The sequence below is a fragment of the Panicum virgatum genome, chromosome 9N (genome assembly GCF_016808335.1).
Source record: "Panicum virgatum strain AP13 chromosome 9N, P.virgatum_v5, whole genome shotgun sequence".
NCBI classification, from domain to species: domain Eukaryota; kingdom Viridiplantae; phylum Streptophyta; class Magnoliopsida; order Poales; family Poaceae; genus Panicum; species Panicum virgatum.
This window is the reverse complement of record NC_053153.1, coordinates 44217281-44230275: the sequence shown is the minus strand read 5'-3', so window position 1 is coordinate 44230275 and position 12995 is coordinate 44217281. Positions and strand designations below refer to the sequence as shown.

The 12995-nt window shown below is 45.4% G+C and overlaps 1 protein-coding gene and 1 long non-coding RNA gene across 2 annotated transcripts; one reads left to right on the top strand and one right to left on the bottom strand.

Annotated features, from left to right (window-relative positions):
- Nucleotides 1-649: 649 nt before the first annotated feature.
- On the bottom strand, nt 650-6576 carry LOC120687541. Its single transcript, XR_005680777.1, has 3 exons — nt 6310-6576; nt 1112-1219; nt 650-1004 (listed from the first exon to the last, which is right to left on the bottom strand). It is a non-coding gene; the product is annotated as an uncharacterized LOC120687541 (long non-coding RNA).
- A 2227-nt stretch (nt 6577-8803) lies between these two features.
- Nucleotides 8804-10406, top strand: LOC120691058 (extensin-like). Its single transcript, XM_039974021.1, has 2 exons — nt 8804-9003; nt 9131-10406. The coding sequence occupies exons 1-2, from the start codon at nt 8841-8843 to the stop codon at nt 10132-10134; spliced, it is 1167 nt and encodes a 388-aa protein (XP_039829955.1). The 5' UTR covers nt 8804-8840; the 3' UTR covers nt 10135-10406.
- The last annotated feature ends 2589 nt before the right edge of the window (nt 10407-12995 follow it).

Here is a 12995-nt window from a genome sequence, read left to right as displayed (position 1 = left end):
AAAATATGAAAGTGATGGCTTTCTTCCTTTCCATCCTTCGTAAGGAGTGATATCACTGTTCTTAGTGGGAACTCTATTTGGAACGTGACATGCTGTTAAGACAGCTTCCCCCCACCATGCCTTTGACATACCGGACGTACTTAGCATGGCATTTACCAAGTCAGTCGATGTTCATTTCTTCCTTTCGGCAAGCCCATTGGATTGAGGCGAATATGGTGGTGTTCATTCATGAATAATTCCATTCTCCGAACTGAAAGAATCAAACTCATTGGAAAAGTACTCTCCACCACGATCTGACCTTACTCGTTTGATTTTCTTTTCTAGTTGATTTTCCACCTTAGCCTTATAGGTTTTAAAGAAATCTAAAGCCTCGTCCTTGGTTTTCAACAAGTACACATAGCAGAATTTCGTTGCATCATCAATCAAGGTTGTAAAGTATTTTTCACCTCCTTTTGTCAACACACCACTCATCTGACAAATATCAGAATGTATGAGTTTTAATAATGTCGAGTTTCTCTCCTCTATAGCCTTGTGAGGCTTTTGAGGTTGCTTTGCTTGCACACAAGGCTGAAATTTAGAACCCTTGACAGTATATATCTTTGGAATTAAACTCACAATGGACAGCTGAGACATACAACCAAAATTAATGTGACACAAACGAGAATGCCATATATCAGACTCACAATTTTTTGAATCACACATGTTGTTCACAACCTTATTACAAAAATCAGCAAGGGACAAGCGGAACAAGCCTCCTCTGTCGTAGACTTTGCCAATGAATTGGCCAAACCTAGAGATGACTACCTTATTAGACTCAATTACCAGTTTGAATCCATCTCGACACAAGAGGGATCCACTAATGAGGTTCTTGTTTATTGAGGGGGCATGCTGTACGTTCTTCAGACGCACGATCTTTTCCAAGTAAACTTCAGATCAATCGTACCGACACCAAGAACAGGAGCATGCGATCCATTCCCCATCATCACGCTTGACCCTCGTGCGACCTGGTAAGAGGAAAACATGTAGATATCAGCACAAACATGAATATCTTGTATCTATCTACCATTCATTAGATTGACAAACAGAAAATACAGTAGGTAAATTACCATACCCAGAGCCTCTACTAGGATCACCAATTGTCACATTGGCAGACTCCTGCCCTTGATGAATTTTCTTGCCCTTGCAGTTGCGACATTTCTTGATGAAGTGCCCATTCTCACTGCACACATAGCACACGATCTCATCCATGTTAATCTAGCAAGATCTAATCAGATGTCGATAACATAGCCTAGATTAAATAGGTCAACCTAGCAAGATCTAATCAGATGTCGATTACTTTTGGTGATAAAAGTAGTAAAAATCCAGATTAACGGATAAAGATTAACCTAACAGATTACTAGCTTTTATCGATAACTAGTGAGCAAATCAGACCCCGCCGGATGGATGCAAATTGCTCAATAACTGGTGAATAAGCTAGATCCCGCCGGACGGATCTAACTTACTCAGTAAATTGTGACCAATTAAGTCCCGACGGACGGACTCAACATGCTCGATAAATTATAGCACCATAGATGGAGGAAGAAGCGATGCGCCATCAACCTGAACCCATCTATGCAACTCTACTCAGAACTTTTCAACAAGCGAATGACATAACTGCTGAGAATAACTCGTAAAGAGAAAATCTACTGCAACTAGGGCAAAGATGCCGTACGAAAAAGTAGATGCATTGAAAGGTAAAGTATTTGGTTGGATGTGGTTGATAAGAATTTACAAATGCCGGCGGTCTACTATTTGTAGCCTAACCCTAACCTCCCTTACCGATACGACGAGATTACAACTTGATTGATGTGAAACAAACTTGCCTAACTAAACAAACTGAAAAATCTTAAAGATAAGCTACCAACATCATGTGTTGGCTACTTCCTTAGCCCCATCGGCTACGATGCTTCCTTCTTGCCCAAAGGCCCATTTTGCTCCGGCTTTATCTTCAGTCCAGCATCAGCCCATTCCAATCAACCACCTGCTCAAAGATTGACACGTGCCAAAAAAACGATGTCAACACATACCCCCCAATTTTGGAGTGAAATATAATTTTACTCCCAAAATTCTCCTACAGTACGATCAGCTCCCTTCTCTTCCGCGCGGATTCCGACTCCACACAGTTGTTTCCTCGCCTCCTGTGCAAGCGGCATGCCAAAAAACTCTGCCACTGGTTTTTCATCTTCCTGGCCACTCATCTGGAACGCAGCGGTACACCTTCCGTATTTTCACCCTGATTTTCTTTTCAATTCACCACCGGATCAAGACGTTCCATCTCCCTTAGCCGATTCCAGCCCTGCTTTTGGGTCACAATAAATAGGGAACTCCAAAATAGCAAACCCAAGCTCCGTCAACCGCCAAAGTTATTGCCTCCTTCTTCCTCCAGAAAACCCTAGTCGCTCCACGTTACATAATGGCCAGCAACAAGCACGCCGGTGGGGGTCCCTCTAGCCAACCATTAACAGCTTGCCGCCACGGGTAATTGATTTTGCTTCTTCTCAACCCCTATTTTCCTGCAGTTGCAAATTTGTTTCCTGACCTTCCTTTGCTTTAGCGATGATGAAGCTTCCAGCACACCACCCCACTCTTCTTCTTCAGAGCTGCCTGGCCCCTTTCATGGCATGGATGAAGAAACCAGAGAACTCATCAGGATGCTCCTTCGCGAGAAAGATGAAGCTCACAGCAATTATTCTGAAGAATCTAAGAAGACAAGGTGACTGGAAGCACATCTGAAAGCAGCTCGGGAGGCTCACACAGCCACCGAAGACATGGCACTGACATCATGCGCTCAACTGGTCACCACAGATGCGAGGGTAGCAGTTAGTTCGATCTAAATAACCCTCATTTGATACGGCATTAATTTCTCATTTGATTTTATCTCCACCCTTTTCTCTAGCCCTAGAATCGCAACTTCAGGCTCTTTATGCCGCCGCAGCCTCCGCCACAGATGTTGTGAATGCACAAGGCAATACCGTCGCCGGCTGCCTACAGGACATCCCCGACTGCGTCCGGGAGGTCACCGGCCACGAAGTCCGAGAAGGAGCCACCATTGCCCCGGCCGTGGTGCAGACCCGATTTAGAAACGACCTCTGGACTTTGCACCCGGTCTTCCCAGAAGACGAGGAGCAGGCTGACTTCGAGGAATTAGTTGGCGACCTCGACATGGATGCCTCCATCATCGGCAGAGAAGTCGATACTAATGCACTAATCAGCAATGTCTTCGCTGATGAGTAGATTAGTCATATTAGTAACTAGCCGATGTACCCGCCTGATCATTCAGATCGGCCCTTTGTAAATATAACTAATGATGAATGAATCGACTCTTTTTCTCTTCTATTGCATTCTGATGTTTCAGTGTATAAATTTCTGATTATTTTCATCACTAAGCAAGATTTCTTGATTAACTAAGAATGACTGAAATGTAACCCTCTGCAACCAACCAAGCAATCTGCCATCACAATTTTTCCTTCTGAATCCAAATCGTAGGTCCTCTGATCAAACTCATCAATTTCTAAAGAAAACCACAACTATAACACCAAGAACCACTGAATTTGATCGTTGATTTGACCTCAAGGATAACCCTTCCGACTTTGATTGATCAAATATCCAAACCAAGGCTTTATCGCTTAGCGAATAAATTTGGCCAAATTCAGATGAAGCAAATTGGCCACAACATATACTGCCAAATCCGATTGATATCTTCACTCCAACCCATATTGGCAAATCGACATCCATGAAACTCCATTTTATCTTCCAATTTCCGGTATTGATTCACCAATTGTCAAATAAGAAACGATACGACAAACCAGAAATTGGTAGATGCCTCTTCTGAATAATCATCAATGTAGCCAATCATAATAACCATGGATAAGAAAATTTTCAATCAAATTCTTTTGATAAATGAGGTAACATCAAAGCCAAGCCATTCAGCCATCAGAGATTTGTTTTGCTGATATTTTTGCACTAAGGTTGATACATGTCATATTGGCTAGGATACAAACAATGCTCGAAACAATCGGCTATGCAAAATGAATTCACCTTTGCGGAATTGTTGAATCATCAATCTTTAGCAACGATACATAGTATTGGCTACAAAAGGATTTGCTCTTAGAATGAAAGATGGTCCATCCGTACTGAAGCAATCCCAATCCTTTTCTTTTCTTTCATTATTTTTCTTTTATTTTTCTGCTAAAGGTGATGCATTGTATCAGCTATCTCCTGTCCTGTTCTGGATAATCAGGACGAACCTTCCGAGCCGATTTCTGAACTGTTTCCAGCTTGAAATCAGCCAACTTCGGGGTGCCCCTTGCCAGGCTTCACCAGATATGCACTTCATGCCAACACCATGCCAGACTTCAGGGTCGGCTGCAGCAACGTCAAAAGATGAATCAGTATGGACCACTTCCACAGAATCTCTGATCCATTGAATCAGGCGCTGATGCGTTGTTGATGGAATGTAACAGTTGGCATGAATCCAATCCCTACCGAGGAGTGCAGCATATGATCCCTTGCCTTTGATGACAAAGAATGTAGTGGGTAGAGTTTCTCTCCCAATTGTCAAGTCAACACAAACCGCACCTCATGTTGTTGATACATCTCCTTCAAAATCAGTCAGCATCATTTCAGTTTGGACTATATCTTTCTTCCCGAATCCGAGCTTTTTGAATGTCGCATATAGCATGAGATTCACCGCAGCACCTCCATCGACAAGCATCTTGGTCATTGGTTTGCCGTTGATGAACCCTTTGAGAAGCAATGGATTTAGATGCTTGCGCTTCTTATCTTTTGGCTTCTCAAATGTGGCCTCAACAGGATCCAATGATAATTCTGCCATGGCCTGCTCAATGTCTTCATCTCATGGAGCTTTAAATTTCATCGGCAAGACAAAAACTATGTTAACCGATGTGGTCTGAACCTCATCGGCTTTGTCTTTGGTAACGAGCACACTCTTATTCCTGACGAGCACGATTGCTTTTATCTAGGAGAAGTTGGTAGCTCGAAGTAAACAACTAGAATAGCGTGGTGTCCTTGGATTCTAAGCCATAGAAATCATCTCTACCCTTAACCACATATATAGCATGGTGTCCTTGGATGAATTTAAACCACAGATAATATAATAACATTCCTCTATAGATAAGATACCCTAGAATATTCACTTGCGAATTTATTTGTGCTGCTATAAAATACCAATAGGCATCATCATCCTCTGATGAAGCTTTGGGTTCATCTTCCGGTACTTATTTTTCAGAGTCCAACGACATGGTGATATGCCTCGGCTTGAGGTAATTAGGGCAATCAATATCAGGATGAGGAGTCATGCTCCTATATAAATTTATATCTTCCTACAAGCAGCACGTGTTAATATCAGTATATCAGCAGGTGCACAAAAGTAATCAATGAAAGGAAACAGCAACTCAATCTTACGATTTTGGAGGATTGCTTGCACTGAACAGCTTGGGGATGTATGGAACAACAATTACATCCAACAGGACTCAGTCTGTCCTCTTAAGTGCTTCTAATGGTGCTAGAACCTCTGCAGAAAATTAGGAGGAACCTTGGGTACCCAAGTACTCCCAACTGAATTTATCCCTTTTCTGCAGCGGCTGGATCCTCCTCCACATCCAATTGAAGACAACGGACGCCCAGTGACTCCCATCTCCTTATAATCTAGGATCACTTTGATCATCAGTTCAAGTATTTTCTCCTTGACATTCCCTGGGGGATCCTCCATCCACTCAGGTACAATCACGGGTGCTTTGTCTTCCCTGATAGGCAACATGGCTCACGGTTTCCAATAGAGAACCACTGGTCTTTAACCACTGGTCTTTCCACCCGGGCAAACTACTTGGGAGCTTGGACTCAACATGTTTATTGTCTCTGCCCTGCTTCAATTGGAAACCCGCCCTCCAACTATACTGTTAATTTTTTTTGGCTGGGCTGGGGTTTCACTAGGAAAAAGATTTGTGAAAAGATGGAAGTGGGGCTTGATGCCCAGAAAAGCCTCACATAAGTGCACAAAGATAGCAACGTGGAGGATGGAGTTGGGATTAAGATGGTGAATCTGATGGCTATATTGATAAAGAAGACCTTAGAGAAAATCACTAGACGACAATACCAGTCCACACTCAACGAAATGCTAGAAAAGAACAATTTCGGATGAAGACTCTTAGGGCAGGAAATCTCTTCTAGCCAGGCGCCACAAGATTATCTCCCTACTCTGGAACAAATCCTGATCTACCACACTTTGCAAATCAGATTCGAGGCACTTACTTTTGCCAAAACATGATGCCTCAGCCTTGGACTCCTCCTCCCGGCCCTCTTGTACTTCTCTCCTTGGTTGGTGACTTTTGATTTGCCCATCTTGAAAGTCACGGGCTGCTTTGATTGCATACGCTCGAGGGCTTCAGAGAGAGGGTGTGGAGGTGCGCGTGAAGTGTGGGGAAAGTGGCAAAATAGTATCTCCAAGGGCGGAGGGGAGGGGATTGGATCAGAAGAGAAGATCTGATAAAGGAGGCGGCAGCAGCGTAGAAGCTGAGGATGGCAAAGGGTTAGAGCAGGGAAAGTGTGAATTTTATCTAAGTGACTGTGCAGTTAAATAACCAGCAAAGAGTCAAAAGAGTTATTCTTTGGAAGATGAGATGTTTTTTATGGGATAAGATCTGTTTTGAGCGGTAATTTAGGGTTTGTATCAGGAAGTTATTTTCTTAACCGTTTTTTAGAGATTTCATTCCGGAACAAGGGGGGTTTCAAATTTATGAACGAGTAATCTATTTTAACCATCATATCAGATTATTTTAACATCTACAAATGCATGCCATGTTGTTTTGGATCCTTTTTCCAAATCTGATACTTTGATCTAAGGCTGGGGGTTGCGGGACACATGTCATCAGCAGCTTGTTTTCAATTTTATTTGGAAAACAAATAAGATTCAATATTTAAGTTAGATCCTCAACCCTCGAGCCAACTTAAGGATCGGGGGTATTCCATATGGTGTGCGATTTTTATCGCACTTCATATATGAAGATTATTTCTGATTATTTAAAACCTACTCGGGCAAGAGCACAACACATCCTTGGAGCATCCAGAAAATTACTTGGAAGATGCATTCCAGGAGGAGTTTGAAGAACTCAAGGATGACTTCTAGAGTACTCGAAGCCTGTACTACTCGGTTACGAAGAGCACGAGGGCTTATCAGACTTGGGGCCATAGGATAGCTTACGTGGCACAGATCCGTACTATATAACGGATGGGGTATGTCCCATACCGTGATATCATGTAAAGTACTTGTATACGAGTAGGAATAGTCGGTACAGAAGGAAACTATTCGCATAGAGTTCAGGGAGATTTCCTAGGCTCGTACCAAGCTTGATTTCCATGTAACTCTGTCCCTGAGTCTATATAAGGGCGAGCAAGGACCCCCTCAAATAGAAGACCGATCTTAGGCATTTCAAATCACCATACAGGATATATAGTATTACGCAACACGTGACCCAGGCCTGTCTAAACCTTGTGTAGATTGTACCATCGAATTCTTGATTTTGGTGGCTTGTTGCCTATAATCTACTACCTTGATGTATCCCTAAGTAGGCTTGGTTGTACAACACCGACAGAGTAAGTGCGTGGAGCTGCCACGTGGCGCGCCGGTAGACGCCGGGCCGCGCGGCACGCGGTGCGGAAGTTTCTGTCTTTTTTTTTGAAAAAAAAATCAGGGGCAATTCTTGAACCGGCGGTGATGGCACAATCCATCGCTGGCGGTCTTAATCCAACAAGTCGTAGAACCGGCGGTAATGTAGTTTTTGACCTGGCGGTGATAGGGTCATTTGTACAAGTGCCTAGAAGACAGAGCATTTTATTTCGTTCCATTTCATTTGGGTATATTTCATGGTACATTAGATTTCCTCTTGATTACTCGCCACGGACGAAATTTCGGTAGGTTTGACAGAATCCTCGGTGCGCACGTTCTTGAATTTATTGACCATAATGATGTGGCAGTGCAGTTGTGCTGTCGTTTTGAACTACAGCTTTGGGAGGTGGGAGTTGGGTTGGGACCATCCACGCCACATGTCGTACCTGGAAAAACTGTCAGGTTTATAGGTCTAACAAACAAAGTTCTGTCCGTATCGTCTTATATGTTCTATATACAATCGAAAAGGTTGAAATTGCAGCCTGCACCTTGATTAGTAACCGATGAGTTTTCAAATATATATGTTATAAGAAGGTAAAAAAGAAGAACAGTATGGCCGGCACTGTTACAATAATCTTTTACCTACTATTTTATACAAAACAGTGTGTATTGTTTTGGCCAGTTGGTATAAAACCAGTACTCAAAGTAACTGCAACACTATATGGATACATATATATAAGGTCAGGAAAGAACTTATTTTGTATGTACATTTTGAAAGTACTGTCCCTTTTCTGAAACACAAGTACTGCTGTCCTGCATATTTATTGTCCAGTACTCCAGAACACCGAACGCACGCTTTACAGCAACTTTGCTTTTCCGATGTCGCCAAGGAAAGCCTTACTATGCACGTACTGGGCGCTGCATGCATGCAACAAACGTAACCAACACAACTCAAACTACTACCAACCGATTGGACATGTACATGATGAATGAATGGGACAGAGATTGATCAACTCAAATGAGCGGCGTTAATTCCCGATCTGCAATTTCGGCGCCAATATTATGCATGTGTGCTGGCGCCTCATCTCTCGATCATCGAGCTGAATGATCGATGCATCACACGCCTATATAAGCCGTTGCATTCCCTCGTCGTCCTTTCATCGGATCATCATCAAACATGGCAGGGGCACCACGGGGGCTTCTCCTCGGCGTTTGCGCCGCGCTGATGGTAGTTGCCATCGCAAATGCGGCCAATGGCAACGCGGCATCTGTCATCGTCGGCCTGGCCAAATGTGCCGACTGCACGCGGAAGAACTTGAAGGCCGAGGCGGCTTTCAAAGGTACCTGATGAACGAATATATATGTCATAATTTTGCATGCTGTAATAACGTTATTAGCACGTCATGCTTAACATAATGACTAGATTAGAAGCAGGTACCAATGGTGCTTTTTCCTTATTCATTTCAGGTCTTCAGGTGGCGATCAAGTGCAAGAATAGTAAAGGTGACTACGAGAGCAAGGCCGTCGGCGAGCTGGACGGCTCTGGCGCATTCAACGTTCCGCTAACCACTGACCTCCACGGCGCTGACTGCTTTGCTCAGCTGCACAGCGCGGTGGGCACGCCGTGTCCCGGTCAGGAGCCTTCCCGGATCGTTCCACAGTCCGAGAGCCACTTCGTGGTGGTGCCTGGCAAGACAAACAACCCATCGGCAGAGTGCGCGTCGGTAACCATTTGCGGTCCAATCAAGAAGCACTTCATGGACCACTTCCACAAGAAGCCCGTGCCACCAAAGCCGAAGCCGGAACCGAAGCCACAGCCGGAGTACCACCCCCCGACGCCGACATATGGATCCCCAACTCCTATCTATCATCCTCCAGCGAGGCACTTGTTCGACAAGAAGAAATTGCTTGATCACTTCCACAAGGACCATGACCACCATCCCTTCCTTGACCACTTCCACAAGAAGCCTGTGCCACCAAAGCCAAAGCCAGAGCCCAAGCCGCAGCCAGAGTACCATCCCCCAACGCCCACATACGGGTCTCCGACACCGATCTACCACCCTCCAGCTAGGCATTTGTTCGACAAGTTGCTTGATCACTTCCACAAGGACCATCACCACCACCACCTCTTTGACCACTTCCACAAGAAGCCTGTTCCACCGAAGCCGGAGCCCAAACCACAGCCAGAGTACCACCCTCCAACACCCACGTATGGGTCTCCTACTCCAATCTACCATCCTCCTACTAAGCACTTGTCCGACAAGAAGCACTGGCTCGACCATTTCCACAAGGAGCACGAGCACCACCACTTCTTCGATCACTTCCACAAGAAACCTGTGCCGCCAAAGCCAAAGCCAGAGCCCATGCCCAAACCTCAGCCGGAATACCACCCCCCAACGCCTACATACAGTTCACCGACGCCTACATATGGGTCCCCGACTCCGGTATACCATCCTCCGGCCAAGCACTGAGTTGAAGAATGCTAAGTCATTGACACTGCAACAAGTTGTTGGATGCATGGTCGTCTTGTGTGATTTGAAGGCCTGTTATTTTGTTTCTACACAATAAACTACAGCTACATTACTTCTCATACGTTTGAGTGAGTATATATTACTTCTTTGGGTGTTGGGATATGTGTCGTATGTAATTAAAATACAGGTGTTCCTTTTTTGTATTCATTCAATGTTACTGTAATATCATTGTTCACTTTTAAATGCAAAAGTTGAAACTATTTAAAGTTGTACAGTGTGTTCTTAACTTCTCTTGCACATTGAAACTATTTAAATGCAAATATCTGCAGTTCAATTTGTATATGGAAATGGGCAGATGATCCCCGGCCTTGGGCTGTCTAACCTATATATATGGAAAAATCCATTCTACACTCGCTTGTAGCTACTCCCACGTGTATATCTCATGATGTATGATGTATCTGACCCAACAAAGAGTATGTACATGAAGTATGTGATCATACTAGACAATATATGATGATATATACATTAGATATGTGACCATACATGGACTATATGGACATACTTATTTTTAATATATAATAGTAATGTATAATCATAATATATTTAAAAAAACAGGGATGTTCTTGAAATTTTTCGCATGTATCTATTTGAAGTATCTTAGAATTAGTATATGAACATACTCAAAGTGATAAATGAGTATGTGGACATACGCCTGATGGTATATTGATGGTGAGAGTAGCTACACGCAAGTGTAGAAAAAACTCATCCATATGGAAAAATCCATTCTACACTCGCTTGTAGCTACTCCCACGTGTATATAATAATGCGGACCATGGTGGACTATATTAATTTATAGATAATGTTATAATAATACTATTCATCAGGAAGCTCTCTACAGTGTGATCTATTGGTGGCAACTGATAAGCATAACAATCTATAGATACGCTCTAAAGAATTGATACTACAACATAATCTGAAACACTACTTAAAAAACAATTTGTACCAATGTCATTTTTTCTCTTCAAGGGCGGGTCAAAATGTAATCTATTCCTATAGAAGAAGTGAGGTTACTCTAGCATTTGACCGCCCCTACAAAAGCCATTTTCATGGGCAGGTCAACCCCCCCCCCCCCCCACACCCCCCACACACACATGGTCCTGAAAACGGGCACTACTTTCACTGGTGGTCGCTTTACCCGCCCCTGCAAACAACATGTTAATTTTAGCTATGAAAAGCAGGGCTGGGTATGCATTGTAACACCCTAATTTAAATTCCAGCATTTATTAATAAATTTAATTGGTTTTATTTAAATTTCTAAGGTTTATTGTGTTAGACTTGCATTTAATCTAAATTTTTGTTCTATAAGCAATTAAAATTTATCATAAGTCTAATAGTTGTTGCATCATGCTGGAGCATCTCTTTTGTTTGTCTGAATGCTTGTATTGGATTCAAATTTGAATTTGAATTCAATATTGTTTGGGTTAGTTTTGGAATAAGAATTAGAATTAGAAATAGAAAAGGAAGCCCAGCCCAAAATAAGAAATCAAACCAAAACACCAACCCAAACCGGCCCAAAACTCCAAAACCCAAAGCCCAGCCCAAGGCAAAACCCAACCCAACTCAATCCTATCTAACCCCACCCTTTTCCTGGGCCCAACCCACTCTTTCCTCGCTCACCGCTCGGCCTTTTCCCTCGGCCCGCTTCCTCTCCCGCACGGCGCACACCACGGCCTGCCCCGACCGTGCAACACTCACCCTGGCCCAACCGCCCGCGGCCAGCCTCACCCCGTTTGACCTACAGCCGCGTCCCCGTTACCTTGTCTCGCTGCCGGGCCGGACCCACGGGTCAGGGGCGTCTCCTTCCCCGCGCCCACCGCTCGCTCCGCAACCGCGCGCAACAAACCGGCCGTGACCCCAGCCGCAATCCCCGCAGCCCTTTCCCTCTATCCCGCTCGCCGAGATTCTCGGTCCGGGCTCTTTAAACCACCCTGTAATCTCCTGCTCCCTATCCCGCATGCCAGCGTCGCCTAAAACCTAGCCGCCGCCTCGCCCTGCTCAGAGCGTAGCCCCGCCGCCACGGTCACGCCCCTCCGCCGCACCGGAGCCCCGACAAACCCTCGCAAGAGCGTCGCCGTAGCCCCAGGGAACTCCCCAAGTTCCTGCCCCGGAGCCCAGGCCCCACCTCGCCGGAATTTCGCCTGGATCGCTCGACGGTGAGACCCCGCGCCGCTGCAATTCGTCGTCTTCAGTGACCCCTGGACCTCCCTGACTCCGGCTACTGTTTCACAGCGACGCCGTGCATCGATCCGTGCCGCCCAGACGCCCGGAGACGCCCCCCTTCAACCCCTCCGCACGTTCCGCCGCGGACCGCCGCCGGAGCTTGCCGCCAGCCGTCCTGCACTGCGGCCCTCTCCACCCCAGGCCCTTGGTGAGCATCAAAGCGACTCCCCCTTCCTTTTGTGCTAGACAGCATAGGCTGCGACGCACCCTAGATGCTAGGACCCTGTCACAGGCGTTCTCGACGCCACGCCGCCATGCCTCGCCGCGGCAAGCACCCTACAGTGCCGTTCCGAGCACCCCCGCCCCCGCACATGGCACGGGTGGACGACGCATGCTGAGTAGTACCCTCTAGGCCCAAGCGTAGGTTGTTTTAGCCCCTGGAGCACCAGATTCACGAACTCCGGCGAGTCGGTGTTGGGCGCCACCACGGGAAAGGTCGCCGGCGTTTGAGCACCGCCGACCCGAGTGCCCAATCCATCCTGACCATCAGATCCAGAATCAGCGGATATGATTAGATCCCGCGCCGATCTATTGCTAGCCCTCAGATCTAGATCCAGCGGCCAGAAACGGCGCATAACGGT